This window comes from Falco punctatus (assembly GCF_963210335.1).
Source record: "Falco punctatus genome assembly, chromosome: 9".
Taxonomy (NCBI): domain Eukaryota; kingdom Metazoa; phylum Chordata; class Aves; order Falconiformes; family Falconidae; genus Falco; species Falco punctatus.
In genome coordinates this window covers 5,688,153-5,705,901 of record NC_137589.1, presented here as the reverse complement: position 1 = coordinate 5,705,901, position 17,749 = coordinate 5,688,153, and the positions used below count along the sequence as shown (strand labels likewise).

General features: G+C 38.4%; 1 protein-coding gene across 8 annotated transcripts in view; it reads left to right on the top strand.

The window, feature by feature from the left end:
- Window positions 1-17,749, top strand: part of TACC2 (transforming acidic coiled-coil containing protein 2) — a 146,099-nt gene that overhangs the window by 14,900 nt on the left and 113,450 nt on the right. For all 8 annotated transcript variants that reach the window (XM_080401488.1, XM_080401487.1, XM_080401490.1 and 5 more), the window contains 2 exons: window positions 1,818-1,895; window positions 14,479-14,651. In XM_080401488.1, the coding sequence (XP_080257614.1) occupies window positions 1,863-1,895; window positions 14,479-14,651 (206 nt within the window). In that variant the 5' untranslated portion in view covers window positions 1,818-1,862. The remainder of the gene's footprint in view (window positions 1-1,817; window positions 1,896-14,478; window positions 14,652-17,749) is intronic.

Sequence of the window (17,749 nt, the reverse complement as noted above, 5' to 3'; positions counted from 1 at the left end):
CTATTTAAGAACTTAATAAGCAAAATTAACATTGTGCACAACTGATGTACAAGACCCCACCTCAATAAACCAAGGAGCTCCATCAGGACTTGGAGAGTTTCATTTATTCCCCAGCTTGTTATTACTGCAAGTGCTTGTCAGGGGACAGTTTAGAGAGCTTTAAATTTCCTGGTGTTTTCACATGATGTCTGTGGAAACAGAAAAAGAGCTGGGAAGAGAAAAGCTCATTAGGTCAGTGGCACAGAAATGCCAGTATATACACTCCCAGGGAAATGTGCTGGCTGTTGAGGGAAGCATACTGCTATGGCAAAATTATTATTTCTCTCCTGTGCATTGAAACCTTAGTTAGCTGATCTAACAGTGTGATAATAGTCTTTTATATCAATACACTTAAAATATTATAATCTTCATCTGTTGTTTTGGAACGTTTCACTGAGGTGGGTCTGAAAAGATTTCTGTGTGCACTACTTCGTGGTGGAGTACTTTGTACTTGGGGAATAGTGATTTTGAAAATATTACATACAGTCTTCAATTTAGTTCAGTACTTTTTTAAAACAGTAGAGGATTTGGCAGTAATCTCAACAGATAAAACCTAGTGCTGCTAATTAATCACTAAAAGTGCAATCCTTGCCCCAGTGATTTCAACAGGAGTGAGTTCAAGCACCAATCTATCCCTTGAAGACACTCAAGTCAAAAGGCATTGCTTAAAAGCACAGTGTTGAATTTCTTTCTCTCTCCAAGCCTCCTGTGAAGAAAAATAATCTTTCAAGTTTAAAAAAAGTGTACTGTAGTAATAAGTAATAACATTCCTTAAAAGCTTTTATGGTTTCCTTGGCTATCAAAGTGCAATATTTCTTTTACAGCCTGACTTTAATGAAGTTTTTCTTGACAAATACTGCAGACCGATCCCACATTCTTTGGAAAAAATAATTGAAGAGTGTGTATAATTTTCACCTATCCAGTAATAAAATAAATACAGTGAATTTAAATGCCTGAGTCCCAAAATATCTAGAACACAAAGTAAATGTCTGAGTGAATCTCTTATTATGTACTCTTACTATTAAGTATCCTTTTTAAAAAAATACAGAAATTAATGATGCCTGGGGAGATAATAATTCTAGAGCTGATGTTTACAGTTCTAATGCTTAGAGGATTTTTTTTGAAATTAAATAATTAGGGTTGAACTAGTATAAAACCAGTAGTAATTAAGGTTGGCAGATCATGTTAGGTGTAAAGAAAATGTGGTTAGGTCATAACATTGTAAGCAGAATAGTGCCTTAGAAAAGCAGATTAAAATTCCAGTGATAAGGATAAAAAAATTCATTCACTCTTTCTTAAAGCTGAGTGCATCTATAGGAAACTGTTTCTGTTACAGTAACAGTCAGGTTTAACATTGTGGTTCTGACAATGTGGGCATGCAGCTCAGCCCAGGATCTCCAAGAAATAAAAGTAGTTTGAATACAGTTAAAACAATAACATTTTCATATGGGCTGTCCATCCAAAGTAACTTTGGCAAGGAAAATGCCTTTCTGCTCAAATGACATGGGATAATCCAGAAACAGTAATAAAGCTATTTCAAGGAGTGTGTTTCAGCATAAGTGGAGCCAGTGTGGGGAAGACAGCAGAGAGACACTATGAAATAAAAGCATTAGGAGTTCTTTGCCTGATTTATGACTCTAAATCTTTGTAGGACTGAATGTCAGGAGGGGCAGCTGATATGGTGACTGAGATGACATTCCTCAAAAATTTCCAGGGGGTTTTGTTGGGTTTTTTTTGTTTTTTTTTACAGAAGACTTAGAACTTTTTTTTTCTTCCAGTGATCTTTCTTTAATTGCTGTTTGATACTGGACATCAACATCAAAATGGGCAATGAGAACAGTAGTGTGGAAAATCAGGTGAGTGTGACAGTGTGATTGCATCTTCTTTCCCTACTAGCCTACAGCAAATTTTACAGAAATCAGTTTCACCAGTTGCTTATCCCACATGTATCTTCTGCTCCCAGTTACACTCATATTTAAGGCTCATTTATCATAATTGAAGGCAACTTTTTGTTTGTTTGGCAATGATGGTACTACATAGCATCGGGGCACTATGCAGGTGGTTGCTCCCAGGGGGATAGGAGCCACTCTTGATCCCCACAGGGAGAATAGGGCTGCCTAATCCCACCTCCCCAGCCTGGCAGCAGGGCAGGCAGGGGATGGCTAGGGAGCAGCCCGGGGCAGCCCCAGCCCCAGGGCATCAGGCATGTCCCTGAGGAGGAGGACAGGCCAAGATGGGGCCGGGATGGCAGTCTGTGGGGGGCAGATAGCCAGGCAGGGCAGGACTGTGTTTGAGCAGGAGACCAACACCCTATGGCATCGCTAGGGATGATGTCCCTGGGAGAACTGAAATAGCATCCTGGGCCATGGGCAGGGTTGGGAGAGGCCCTGGGAGCCAGGCAATGCCTATGGTGCCCTCAGAGCCCTGACACACAATAGCTTTTTGTTGAGAAATGACCTTGCAATGTGTGCTGATCCAGGAGTTTACAGCCATTTCAGAAGGGTGCATTGTCAATGCATGTTGTTTGGTGATTTATTTTTAGTCTTGAAATGAAGGGATCCCGTATGGCTATGGGTAGTGGTGTACAATTACATTATAAGTTACTGTGTTGATATAAACTTGAATAAAAATTGCAATTCATTGATTTCAACAGTTAAAATACCAGGATATGTTTCATTGTCTCTCCTGCCATATATTATGGTAGATGACAAAATGCATTAGGGTTCATTTTGCTTCCACTTCAGGTCTCAGCAGATGTGCTGTACCTTGTGCAATGCAAAGTGGACCCTCTCAAGGGAATCACTATTACAAGTTAGATTTTTTTCATAAAGAATTTTTTAGAAGAAAAATCTTCCATAATTCTTAATTGTTCAGGCCAAGTTAGCCCAAGGTTTGGTCCCAACTTTTTTCAGAGGTTGGGAAGAGGGGAATATGTTAGTTCCCATTACTAAGTAAGTAATGAGAATTTCTTCTCTATCTAAGCTTTCACTTAGGAAGTTTTTGAAAGTCAAATATATTTATTCAGGAGGCCTCCTGAGGCTGAGAAGACTTTACTTAAAAGTTACTGAAATTAAGAAATCTAATAAAAAGTTCTTATTTTCTAATAAGGGAAGTAAGCTCTGTTCTCTTTTTCAGACTTTAAAAAACCAACTAAATCAAAATACCACCACTACCACCACCCAAAAACCCACAAAAAAACCCCAAAGCAAAACAAAATAAATGCTAGAAATCCAAATTGCATTAAAAGTCACTATTAACAGAGAAATAACAAGAAGTAGTAATAAAATCTTCAAAGCCACTTAAGCTGCTGAACAGCTATTGAAAAAGTATTGCTTAATGAATAGTGAACATTCTTACAGCCACTGAAATGTTTAAATACATTCATTTTTAGTCAGAAGTTTCCAAGGCAGATAGTCATCCTTATACCACCAAGCCAAGGAACACAGCAGGTAGCGGATGATGAAATGGGTTTGCATGGTTTGCATTTCAAAATGTTAGCATCAGGGTTGGCCGTTCCTCTTTTTATGTATCTGCTTCTGGCCTTGGATACTTTTGACACTGACTGCAAATTTGCAAGGCAGCTACATGTAAGTTTTCAGCAAGTTGTAAAAAAAAAAAAAAAAAAAAAATCTGGCGGCTTTTAACTTTTTTCTTTGGTAGCAATCTATGCTTTAGAGAAACAGTCTGTATTTGACCCCCTTTGCATGCTGCCTTTCCTTCAAACTCTAACACAATTAAAATAGCTCTGTGGGTGGTGTTCTTATATTCAGTACCAATTGACATGAGTTGTTTTTGTATTTATCAGAGAACACCATTGCACAGCGCTAGCTCTCAGATGAGTCATTTGGAAGCCATACACATGGTTTGCATTAAAGATGGGAGAGCCTGTGCTAAGTTTAGAACTCATTTACGAAGAGGGAAGGTCTGTGGAATAGATGTGCTACTATGAAGGATGTAGTAGATACTTAGAGAAAAAGTAAATACCCAATCTGTCTTGTAAAGATCAGCCTCTGAGGAAAATATAATCTAAATTTAGTCAAAATGAGCAAAGATAATACTTGGATAAAATAAGGCTGGGGCCAGCAGTATATTTAGCAAAGTTATTTTACATATACTAACCATGTTGTGTTTCGCTGTAACAGTACACAAAGTCCAAATTGCTGAAAGATTTTAGATTTGTAACCGGCCCTTTTCAGATAGCAAAACTTGCTTCCAAACAAGGGCCTCTGTCAGTGGCACAGCTTGTTGGCTTATGCTGAATTAAATACAAGCTATTTTTAACATGAATTTTCCTTGAAAAGCAAAACTCCAGATGAAGAGAAATGTGTTTAAATTGAAAAAGAAACAATCTAGAAGAACAGACATTTTGACCCAGTTTGACCCTTGAGATCCAACCTTTAGCAGGCAAAATACAGGGGTAGTAAATGAGGTATTCTTTAATGGGAAGCTATGAGAAGCACTGCAGTTCATGGAAGTGTCAGTCTCAGCCATTGTGGTGCCCATTAGACACACCTTTATTCACCCAGATGCACAGAGGAATGGCAAGGTCTGTCATCAGGCTTTTCCTTGGCTTTTCTGGACAGCCAAATGTTCAAAAATCATCTACATAGCCATAAGAAAAAGAAAAAGCTCATAGTTTCATAGACAGATGTGTCTGTGCACTTACTCAGCCTTAGACCTCTTGATAGTCTGGGCACAGATGCCAGCTAATGAAGCCACACTTGCAAATGAAACCAAGCTGACTAGAACCAATAAATCTGTTCTCGAAAAAGTTTGACTGAGGCATGTGGTCTGTGTGAGGGAGCATCAGCCCAGCATACTAGCTCTGCACCCCAGCCATGCCCACACTCTTCCAGGGGTTTGTGCAGTTAACTCAAGGACCAGCTCCCAAAATAACTATGCATTAGAGGATTATTATTGCCTTTCATGGCTGGTTTTTATCATGGCTTTCCATTTACTAGAGGGGCATCTGCCGAAGGGGAGGGTGGAGGATGTTAAAAAAAAAAAAAGAGCTCTCTGTCATTGGAAACATGAGTACAAAATTCTCTAAAGCTCAAATAGGCTGGATTTTCTAATATGTAGTAATCTTAACTGAGGTTTTTAACTCTTGCCACTTGGAGATCTGTAGTCTTTCACAGCCTTTCTTGTGACTAAAAAGTCAGTTACCAAGTAATTGTAAAGCTCTTTGAAGGTGAAAACTGCTGCTGAATTGAAATTCTAGCAGTGCATATTTTATCCCACAGTTGAAAAGAGAATTTCAAAGTCAGTTAGACATAAGTTATTTCTATATATTTTGCTTTATCCTTTCTTCTATATTTTCTGAATAAGTAAATAGCCAAAGCTGGTTATGCCACATTTGTTATTGTCTGTTTCTTTTTAAACAAATATCTTAACGTGTAGTTATCTTTTTTGTTCTTGCTTTCTGCTGTGAAATGTGTAAGATATTCAACACATGCATGCTTTCCAAAGAGGCCACAACTTTTGAAGAGTATTTCCTGAAGCATCAAGCGTCAGTATTCCTGCTAGGATTTCTCCATTTAGTCCTTATGAACAAATCTGCTGCATATTCTGCAGTTAATATTCTGCATTGTTACTTTTCCCATATTTCAACTTCCTTACGTCTATGCAAAATGATGGAACTAGTTAATTGGTACGGCTTTTCTGCCAGATCCCAGTATTATAGGGATCAGCAGAGAATGCACTGGGCACATGAGCAGCTTCCCAGCCTTCACTCTTCATTCCCACAGATGATAATGGGGCAAATTCCTCTGAGCTTTGGTGTTCATACTGTGTGTTTACATACTTTTTGAACAGTGCAATAACATTTGTATATATTCTGTTGTTTATATTCAATTGGGAATAGAAATACATTCCCAGTTTTCTGCATAATAATTTTGCCTATGGCATTTTAATGAGGTATGCTGTTACCCTACATGAGCTTTTCTTAGAGTTTGTTGTGTCCATCATGATGCACCACTTCTATCTCAAAATTATTTTCTTTCATTTTTCCTTCTATTTCATCCATTGCAGATCAGGAATGCACAGGGCAGCAGAATGCTCCACAGTCGATGGCCAGTGGCTACAGGCCAGTGTGCCCATTACTGCTTATGTAGTTCTAGCCCACCTCCAGTCACAATATTCATTAATACTTACTTCCAATGGTAATTACTACTGGTCCAGTATTCTATGGTGAGTAATACCAAGTACTGGTTTGAATTTACACAAAAAGAACATTGTTTTCAGAGAATTATATGTCCATTTATGCAAATGCAGCAAATTCTAGGACACTTCTCACTGCAATGAATAATTAGTATACTTGTTCTTCCCTGTGAACGAAGGAAGAGGGGATGAAAGAAGAATAAAATTCAAAGTTGTGGCAGGGTTCTTAATTTGAAAGCATAGTGAAAAGGAGGTTGGAAGACTATTGCTTCTCTTCTGAATTAATGGTTAAAATTGCCATCGCATCTGTAAAGCTACTAGTATTTATAATGGGAAATGCACACTTATGAGTACAGATGAAAAGGAAAAACATCTTGTATTTATAAAGAGCTTCTATAATTATTTACTACATTTCTCTATTTAGAAATAGTATGAAAATGTTGGACCTACATTTTCCACAGACAGGGGCAGTTAGAAATTGCTCGGTAAGCAAACTCTATTGACTGGGGAGCACAACAGAGTTTAGAACTCAACTTGGAGTGGATTTTCCCAATAGTACTTCATATGAATCTAACAGTATTTTCTCAAGTGTTTCATTGTTAAGCTGCTGAGAATCACTAGTCAGAAAGCTGCTCTAGCTAAAATTATATTGACTGAAGATTGCAAGTTATGTGGTGAAGATTTTTTTCCCCAGGATCATCAATTTTATTCTCTCTCTCCTGCTGTATCGCATACACTTGCCATCCTTAAGAAAATAATGTAGGTACTCATCAGGCCTTCATCCAACTGTCAGGAAAGGGACAAAGTAAAATAAGAAGCTGCAGCAAGACTAGTGGGGTTGCAAAAGAAAATTCACAGGTTATTCTTGTCTCCTGAACATAAATCACATAAACGGATGGAAAGACTAGGTTAAAAAGAACCATGAAGCCAGTTACATAGCTATGCTTCACTTAGCCCTGTGCAAACTCATGCTACGTAGGTTCAAACTTAAGGCTTAAACATAGAAGCAAGTTGTTGAAAAGATACTTATGTTGACATTATGAGGCTCTGAAGATAAACAGCTTAGTGCCCTCAGTGGATTGGAAGGGTCATAAACACAAACAATGAAGCCTGAAGGTTTGAACTGCTCTTGCTGTAGCTAGAAGTTGTGTGTTTTGTGAAGAATGCTAAACCGAGGATAAGATGGTGACTGTATATAAATATACTGACTATATATAAAAATACACACAGACACACACACCCCACCACCACTTGCCACTGTTTATTTTTATGTTCACAGCACAGGTATTTCTCAGGAGGGAAAGCCACCTTTTTTTCCTCTAAGAAAATGTTGTAGGTACTTACCATAAATATTGTTGCCAGAATTTTTCAAATGCTGTTGTTACCACATCACACTTTGATTCTTGTATTTGTAAGAAGCAGATTAAATGAAACTTTCACCAAATGCAAATTTTTGCATTCCTGTCCCTTTTAGGATTTTAATCAGAAAAAACATGAGCTTAAAGTTTTACTCCTGTGAGAGACAAATCAAGCCAGAACAAACAGCATTTTACACAATTACTGATTAAAGAAAAAAATTACTGTAATTGCAAAATCCTGTATGGAATCTCCCTTAAGGAAAGAGTCTGCTTTTTGCATCTGATCATGTCATAATTACATCCAATTAATTAAGCAGTCGTGAGGTTTGGGGGGAAAAAAAGTGGTCCTGACGGTCATCCCCCTCTCTAAACTCCCATACTCCAGCCACTCTCAACAAAGGGCAGGCACTGAATAATACAGGTTCCTGCACAAGTTGTTTATTAAGATCAGAATTTGTCTCCTTTGCAATGTAATAAAACCAAATTTTAGTATAGTTCTTGAGATCTTAACTGTCACGCAGAGTTCAAGCTTGGCCCAATAAGTCAGGAACCAATTTGTGACTGTCCCATGATCAGCAGTTTTGCTGACCAGTGTTTGCTGTTTTAATTGAAAAGTTCTGGTTGTTAAAGCAATATCCACTCTATCTAATTTTTATCTATTTTGGTACCGTTTCTTCAAATAAGGGAAAAACAGTGGTTCTCCAAGAATATAAAGACTGGAAAAATCTAATTTGCTACTCAGTTACTGTACCTGCAGAACAACAAAAATAAAAAGCCAGAGGAATTAAAAGGTAGCTCCTAAAACCTGCTCTGTCTTTAAAAATTGCGACAGCCATTTTAAAACTATGATTTCCCAACCATGTGTCCTGTGCAATTCTGATTTTAGGAAATGTAACCTTTAAAACTATTCTTTTTTCACTTCTCTGACATAGACTGTGTTATTCATATTTCATTGGTATTGATTTCTAGTAGGAAATTCAGGAACTGTTTCAGGAACTCTTAAACTTGATAATTTTAAGAATCTCAGCAAGCCATTTTCTGGTGTCTCAATTCTGTTTCCAAGGAACAGAATTAATGCTGAAATACAACAAAAATAACAAAGAACAGCCTATTGATTGAGATGGTGGATGAACAACTTTTCAGTCCCTTTCTCTGCAACCAGTCCTGCAGCAAAATGAGCAATTGCTGCAAAGCAGTACAGAGAAACCTTTCCAAAGGCCTCCATGTGCATGTTTTTCTGCTTGATGCTAGCCTGCTCAGCCATACACATGTGAGGTGTTTGATTGAGGACACATGTGGCCAACTGCCCCTAACGGGGACCATGTGTCCGTCCTCCCAGTTCAGCCAGCTTGGCAGCTGATCTGAAATTGGAGCCCAGGTGCCACAGGGCTGACCTTTGCTCTGCGTCCCAGCATTCACCTGCACCACCACTGCCTGCTGCCATGCCCGCAGAGGAGGAGGAGGCACCTGGGAGTGAACAGTCAACACTTATAGCAGGCAGACTTTAAAAAAAGCTATTAAAAAACCCTGAACTTTTAGTGGAAGATATGGAGAAATATAAAAGGTAAGTTCTGGTTTACTGATTGAGACTTGTAAAGGATCATTCCAGCTTCCTCCCCCCCCCCAGTAACCAGAGGGAGTTAGTGGGAATGGAAATTTAGTGTAACTTTTCAAAGTTTACTTTCAGCTAGTCAGAGCTATGGCATGTTCCAGCAACTGCTATAAAAGGATGCGTGTTTAATGGAGGAATGTTGCAGAGGGCAGATGTAATAGGAAGCAGCAACTTTTATTGAGTGAAAGGAGAAAGGGGAATCAAATGAAATTCACTTATTTGAAGGGGCTTGAGCGTGAATGCTAGGCTTTAAATCCAGACCCAGTTTGTGCTTTGTGATCAGGAGTCTGGTGGCTTGTTGAGAAAGCTTCTTGAATTGCTGTAACACAAGTCTGTGGCACTGCCTAGTGCTGTTGCTATGGCTTTGAACCAGGAAGGGAGAGACAGTGTTTTGGGAGCCGAGCTGTCAACAGGCTCCCATGTAGCATTAAAGGAATTTCTTTCTGGTATGATAACTGTAGCCAGAGTACAGCAGCACAGGACACATAATCCTTTTGGCTACAGTGTTAATGGAGTTCTCCTGGTTTGGTTTTGTTTTGGGGTTTTTTTAATAAACTTTTAAGCTCCTGTTCAAAGTCATCAGGCAAATGAAGTGATCCTGCAGATTTACTTTGTGCTCTTGCAGAGTCCAGTGCTTGTGGAAAGGTTTAATTCAAATTATATTGCATATTTCAGGAGAATCAGTTTTATTTTATTCATTTAAATAGTATGCTGTCTTAAATGAAAAAAAAACAACCTGTAAACTGTTTAGTTTTCCTTCTGTTGTTTTTATAATCTCTCTGACAAACTTGGTTTGTTTGTTGTTTCTTTTTTTAATTAAACCTGGGCTTGAAGAAAAAAACTTCTGAGAACCTCTGTATTCTGATTCTTAATATAATTTTTTCTTTAAGTCTTTCAATAAAATAACTTTTTATAATCTCAGAATCCTTTTCAGAAAGGAGTATACTACATTTGAAATGAATATAGAGCAAACTTAGCTACAGGCTTCTATAGTAAATCACTTTAGAGGCTGTGTTGAAACCTCAAAAGTAATTTATTTAGCAGCAGCTTTCTGATGATGCTTGTGAACAAAACATAGTCTTTCTAATTGTTTTCACAGATGTTAATTAAAAATAAAAGCATGCTCTGCAAAGCTAGTTCAACACTCGATTTGCATAACTAGCTTAAATTTGAAAAAAATTGAGAAATTGAATTATGTTTCTCTGCTGGCTGGCACAGATTCACAGAGCATATTCTTTTATGATGATTAGATTAATACATTAAATGTAGACCAATGCATCAAGCTTTCCTGTATCTTGGAATATTAGTAGTTCCTTTTACATTTAAATATCTACATCAAGATTTATTTTAGATTATTGTTAAAATCCTCCTTTGAGCGTCTTTTGAAAATATACTTTCCTGGCCATGTGTGTTCTTGCCTTACTAGGTGAGCGGGCAACTTTGCTTTTCCTGACAGCCTGTAAAGAAAGAAGAGTGTCAACAATTCAGACTCTGCTCCAACATTGCAAAGTTTGTTTTAATGTGGGTTAAATTTGATCATGTTTGGAAGTGGAAGAACGAGAGTCAGATTTTTCTGTGGCCAATGATAGTTGCTAAGGGATGGCTGGGAGATGAACTGTAACTTCTTAAACCTAAAAATATTAGATCACTGAAAGCACAAAACTATTTAAAAGCCAAAAAAAGTCAAAACCAACCAAGCAACCAAAAAATCCCACCAGCACCCCACCCCCCCAAACAACCTATGGAAAATGTTAAAAATAGTCTTCAAAACAGTGCACATGACTACCCTGTTTTGTTGTGATCACTCTACTTGCCTTCTCAATCTGCCCCTCCCAGTGTGTGATATTAAGACCTAGTGTAACAGCTGATAAAATCACTGGGACATGGGTGCTCCCCTGCATCTAATATGGAAACATCCTAGTTTTGATAAGATGAAGTGTTCAGGTATAGCAGGCACTTAAATGTCTTTGTGATATAGTTAACTTGTGAATTATGAGGATGAACAGTAGAAGTAAAATCCAGCAAATTTTAACCAAATTTATTCTGGCCCCAAAGTGTTTTGTGGAGTGCCAGACTCAGGGAGCCAATGACAAATGAGCCTGACTCCATGTTACAGTTTCAAATTGTCCTGAGCTGATTGTACTGGTGGCTTCTAAGTACCTAGGAGATGTAACCACTGACCTAGGTCTCCTTGTATTTGTTAGCACTCTGAGCTTTGGTGGCAATGTGCCTTTGGGTTTATTATACAACAGTCTGATAAGTAGTGTTTCTTTTTAATGCCGTAATGGAGCCCGTGTTGTTGATTAAGTATTTGTTATCATGTGGCTCATGGGATTAATGGCTCTGGTGGATGGCAATCCAAAGGATACTGGTTCTCTGCACAGAAAGGAGTTTTATTTTAGAGACCTGTGCACAAGTGGCATCCCTATTATGCTGTGGCTCCAAAAGTGGGATGACTGCAGGTCAGTAGAACAGAGGATTGTAACCTAAAGGAGCTCTTTGAGTTAAGCATTTGACCTTGTGAAAGAGACATTAATTAGAAGCAATGTGTGGGTACTAAGTGTGCAGCATGTAAGTGCAGTAAGTTAATGACTTAATTATTTGCTGTGCTCCTTTCTGCTGTGGAAGGTGACAGAGGCTTCAGAAGAAGGAGGCCAAACATGCAGCTCTTCATCTTCTGAAGAGAGCTGTGAGGTATTATTCCTCCTGCCTAGCACCCAAATCAGCTGGAGCAAATTTGAGATGGTGGTAGTAGAAAGAAGGAATAATAAAGAATTGGTTCTCACTGCTCTTGCCAACTGCTGGAGGCATCTGGACAAATTTGTAAATTGGCCTAATTTCTTGGGATTCTTTGTGTGGTTCTCCCTACCCTCCCTGCCCTTCTGGGAAAGGAAAAGAGGTCATTTTTGTCTGCAAGTGGCCTAAAAATTATTCTTAATTTGGCTGCTACTGTGAGGCATTCATTTTTGGCCCACCTCCCAGACTGATCCAACTATAGCTCTTGCAGTTGGACATGATACATTGACCAAGTAAGAGCGTGCTACCGTGGCTGCCTTGCAGGGCTTGATGTGAGTTTACCAACCTGCTGCCTTGCTCTTGTCTTTCTTCCCTGGTGGGCCAAGGCCAGTGCATGCTCTGAAGACTGACTCTTCTTGGGGTTGGGCCCATCTAGTTGGAGGAGTTCCTTTTCTGCCAAGATACAAATACCCCCACCTTGGCTTCCTTCGTTTTCTAAAGGCTAACTGGCAAGTGGAGTAGGCTCTGGGGTGTGGGTATAGTGGTGGTCTGTGAGTGGCAACTGGGCCATGGACGTGCTCCAGCACGATCATGTATGGCCCCAGAAGTCACTGGTTTTGTTTATTGAGGTTTTTTCTTCATAATGTAATAACACATTTTTTCATAGTTCTTTCTCTCTGCACACATATTTGCGTACTGAAATAAACTCTCCATGCAAACTTTCTCATGCAAACAAAAGCAAAGCTGCCCAAAACATAGCATCAAAAGCAAAACAGAGCCCTGTCAGCTAGCTAAGATCTACTTTTTTTTTTTTTCTGGCTGGAAGAAACAAATTTCCTTGTATAAATCTTGATGTTCTAGTATTTTTTTGCTGTATACTGTGGTTTTGGGGCCAACATCTATAGCTAAATAAATATTCCAAATGCCAGATGTCAGCACATGCTGGGTAAGTGCTTAATAATCATGAAACCAAGAACCCTTGGTCTATCCCAGCGGAAAGCGGTGTGATAAAGGAGACTTCTGCAAACAAAGCTGTAGTGAAGGGGTTCCTCCAGGGGAAGGCAGAGGATATGAGAGTTAATCAAATTTGCCTTAAGTCTAAAGGAAGTCTTTTTCTATTTTCAGTATGCCCTGACCTTTTCAATTGCTCATTACTTGGGCTTGTTGTGTCCACCGGGTGTCCCTCGCTCCTGGCTCTGAACACAAGAAGCCTTTGGTTGTATGAAAGCACACCATGTTCATGTCCAGAAGTGTAATTTTGTGAACAATAGCTTTCTGCAATTTATTGACTACTTCTGTAACAAAATAAACCTAAAAACTGAAAGTAAAAAAGCCCAAGAGATCAGTTGGAATTGTGTACTATGCTTTTCATCTATGACATCATTCTGAAGCAGTTCTCCTGTTGTCAGTCTGTACACTTATGTGTCTTTACATTAAGTGTGCCTTAGGCTTTTTACAGTTACAGTCAATAATTAAAATAACAGTGCCTGTATGTTGAGGGTGATCCGATGAAGCCATTTTCCTTCTCTTTCACTATTGCTTGATGTGCCAGAGGATTTGAAGCAGAGCTTCTTCATTCAGGTGTTATTTTTGCTTTACACTTAATTGTTTCTCGCCAGTTCTTTTGTTGTACTTGAAGAACATCCCCAGCTACTCTTCAAAGCATTACCAGTTCTTTTTTGCCTTCTGAAGATACTTCTGCAAAAAATAATAATCACCAGGAAGATGCCACTACCTGTTGTAAGCAGCCCCATAGGAGTATTGTAGAACCACAGGGATTTTCAGACACACAAGTGACAGTCCTGGCACTTGCACAGGACTGTCTTCTTCCCTGGAGCAAAACCAATAGTTTGCAAGAGAAACAAAACAAAATAAAAAAACACAGTCATGTTTACAGACATGTAAAGGCATATCTCCATGGATGAAGATCCATCACCTTTAAGAAGAGGTGATGAAGCATTACCATATTTGTGTAATAGCATTTCTGTAGCTAGCACTACAAAAACTGCAGCATTTCCTGTAGTAGTTATTATAGAAAAGCAACATGGTGAAGAATCAGGCCTTCCATTGCAGTTCAGAGGCATTCTGAGCTTTGTTGAAGTGGGAGAGAAAGAATCTGGACTGGGATTCAAGTGCTGGGTCTTGACTGACATTGGCTTTATCTTCAACTTGACTCCAAAGATACTGCTAATATTATGAATGTCAAAGTTTATAGCCTTTTTCCATACTCTCTCATTTTAAATTTGCTTAGCAAGGTGGCATTTGCCAGGCTTAGAAAAAGAGAAGATGATACCCTCCTTGGGTCAGTAAAGGCCTTGGCTGCTTTAGAACAATTGTTGCATTCTTCTCTCCCCCTTCTTTTCCTAGTACTTATTTTTGGCTCAACCACTTCCTTCTGTTTTTCTGTAGTTAAGAAAAAAAATGGCTTGGCTTTGGAACCTGTAAGTTCCATTGAAGTAGTGAAATCTACCACAGGAGTTTTCTGTCAATGGGCAGAACAAAACTCCTCAAGCTTATGTAGTCTCAAAAACAGCAGTAGCTATTTAAATTGGGTTATTTTTTCATTCATTCTAGAGCTCTCTACAAGATTCAGAATTAGACCAACCTCCTGGTAATGGGCATGGTTTAAAAAGAGCCCCTCAGGAAAACAGCACAGAAAGGTCTGGAGGTCAGGACATCCCTAATCTTCTTCCTGCTGCTGTGCAACTGGATGAGAGCATATCCCCATCAATTCCAGGACCTACAAGGTAAGAAATCAAGTTCCTTCCTGTGAATAGAATTGAAGCCTTGCTGCTGTTGACAGCTGGGAGCGGTTCATTAAGTTTCTGTTCGTCTGTAACTGATTTTCAAAATCTATCATCCTGATGGATGATGATGACAGTCTTCAAAATAACCTGATAAAACAAGACTACTTACTGCTTACCAAACTGACTTTCTTGCCTTACTGCATAACTACAAACAAGACTTCAGCTGTTGTAGTAACCCTTGATCTAAACTTTCTATTCTTTTTGCTCATACTAATACACTCTCATCTGACAAAGAGAAACATTGAACGGTCGTTTGTAGTCATGTATAATTGTGAAGATGTAATTGTAAACAATTGCAAAATGCTGTGCTCAGCTCTATATAACAACCCTACTACAAAACACCAACCCAGCTAATATTTATTAGCATTGCACTCTTCTAAATGTCTTAAAATTTACCTGATTTGGTGATATACATATATATGTATGTATAAAAATACATAGGACTACTTTCAGAGTTAAGGTATTCCTCAGTGCTATTAAGGATGGCAGAGGGTAACATAATCTGGATTTTATTAAATATCCCAAAAGGAGTATTTTCTCTGAAGCATTAATACTTTTTACTTGAATGCCTGAATTTTCCCATGCTACTAGGGTTTTCACCTGCTGCAGTGAAGAAATTTTCTGATACCAGCACGATTTTAACATAGGGCTGAATACTTTCCAGATCATCGGTGTTACCTGGGATAGAATGAAAAATACAGCTTCAAAGGAGTAGCAGTAACTTGCTGATAAACATGTAGGATTTTTAGGCTGTGGGTATGTTTTTAAGTTTTTTCACACATTTTCTTTAAGATTGGAGAAGTCACTGCAGAAAGATTTGCCACATCCTTTTCAAGTGGAGTATGTGTGATTTGGGCCTTTTTCTGTTTCCACCCATGCTGGCTACCATTTCTGATTGCCGCTGATTGAAAAATGTAAACTTGAGAAATTAAAAACAAGAACAAACAGTAGTCAAGTAAAATATTTAAAATGCTGTTAAGTTGATGCTGTCCCAGGAAATAAACTCTTCTCCTTTTTCTACAATAAATTATGAAATTTAATCATTTCTTTACCAAGAAAGTGGTCAAACGCTGGAACAAGCTTCCTAGAGAGGTGGTTGATGCCCCAAGCCTGTCAGTATTTAAGAGGCATTTGGGCAATGCCCTTAACAGCATGCTTTAACTTCTGGTCAGCCCTGAAGTGGTCAGGCATTTGGATCATGGTAGGTCCCCTTCCATATACTGTTCTATTCTATTTGATTTGATTCTGTTCTGTTCTTTCTGTTTTATTTTAAAATTATTGATATGCAATAGTTTGTGGCAGTTTAAGTCCAAATGCAGGTATTAAGATATTATTGACCACATCAGGGACATTTCAGGGAAATTTAAAGACGTGACATAATCTGAAAAGATTTACCAAGAAAAAGCAGCTTCCTTTCTGGAAAAGACAGTTTGGCTGGGCTATGCAGCTCTTACCATTCAGTAGATTGTCATGCTTCAGTACACACAGAGGAAGATATTTGCTATTAATTTTACTTCTGCCTGCAACTAGAACATCTTAATTATCTACTGAAAATAATGAAGTCTGAGTAAGACTAAGACTGCAAGGTTAATTTACAATGATAAAGGTATTTAAGGCTGAAGGTTAAAGTGACAAAATGTTGCACTTCTTTCACAGAGATGTATGACTCTCTCTTCTAATGTGGGATCACTTTCCAGCACCAGGTCTATACCTGAAACAGCTCTTCCTTGGATGAGTTCCTTATGTCTTTGAGAGTGTGTCTCCATTTTCATGTCAAATGAGGAAAGCCATAGATGTCATTCACACTAGTTAGAAAAAATTGAGTTTGGAATTGTGATATAAACTTGGACAGGGTGAGAATTTTAGATGCGTATTTTGTTAATCTGTTATTTCAGTTAACAAATACTGCACGTATCCTCTAGCTTCTAGTTTATCTCAACAGTTCTGTGCATAACATTTGTGTTGTATGTGTGTGTAATGGTGAGTAGCCATGCTGTCCTAACTGAAGAAAATATACATTTCTTGTAAGCTACTTAAAACGTGATGCATTCTGATTTGTGACAGTCAAATAGTTACTTTCCACTATTCTTATCAGTATAAAAGTTCTATTATGGGAAGAGGAAAAAAGTTAGAGAGCAATAATGAGTATTACTAACTGCTGAATTTTACTATAGGCCTATCAGGACTAACATTCCTGCAAATTAGAGTTGCTTGTGAAACTGCAAAATGACAGGTATTAGACTATGTACTTAGAACTGCAACACCTGTACACCCTCTGATTGACAGCATTTGTACCAGCACCCACCTAACACAGTGTTTGCATCAACTGCCAAGGCCTGCCTTACATACTGCCTCTATCCTGTGAATGCAGCAGCAGCAGAATTCACCTCAGAGGGCTTAAACTGTGTATCTTCTTGTAGTTTCTCAGAAAGCATCTTTGTACAATTACTTTCTTGTCCACATTTTAAACAATATTTATACACAGCTTTCTGCAATGGCTCCCTATAAAGGGCCTTCTAACTAAGCCATGAGGAGTCTGATAGGGACAGTGCCACTGTGAAACACAACGGAAAATTCATTTTTTAGAAAATGAAATTTTCAAACAAAAAAAAAGTTCAACTCCTTGAACTAATACTAAGTCCCAGGAGTGAACCTTATCAAACTACTAATGTATCTGAATTTAATTTTCTGCACCTGAAATATGAGTATAGAATATACACAGTGTAGTATGTTAAAGAGCAAGAGATTCTTAGATGTTGCCAGAAAGCAGCAAGAAGTATGCAGAGACTTAAACTTTCTGACATTCTTGCTGTATTCATTTGTGGAAAGGTAAGGAACTCAGGTACACAAATTCAGAAGGGCATCACCCAAGAGCCCTGAGGAAATAGCTCTCCATCACTTCTGTGATGTTTGGTTTATTTATAAAGCTCAAAATATATAAAGTCAAGGAGGAGACTTTGAGGGAAGGCAGGTTTTTTACCCTGATCAACAAGAGGAAGGTATTCCTCTACTTCTATCTCCAAGAAAAAAATAATAGG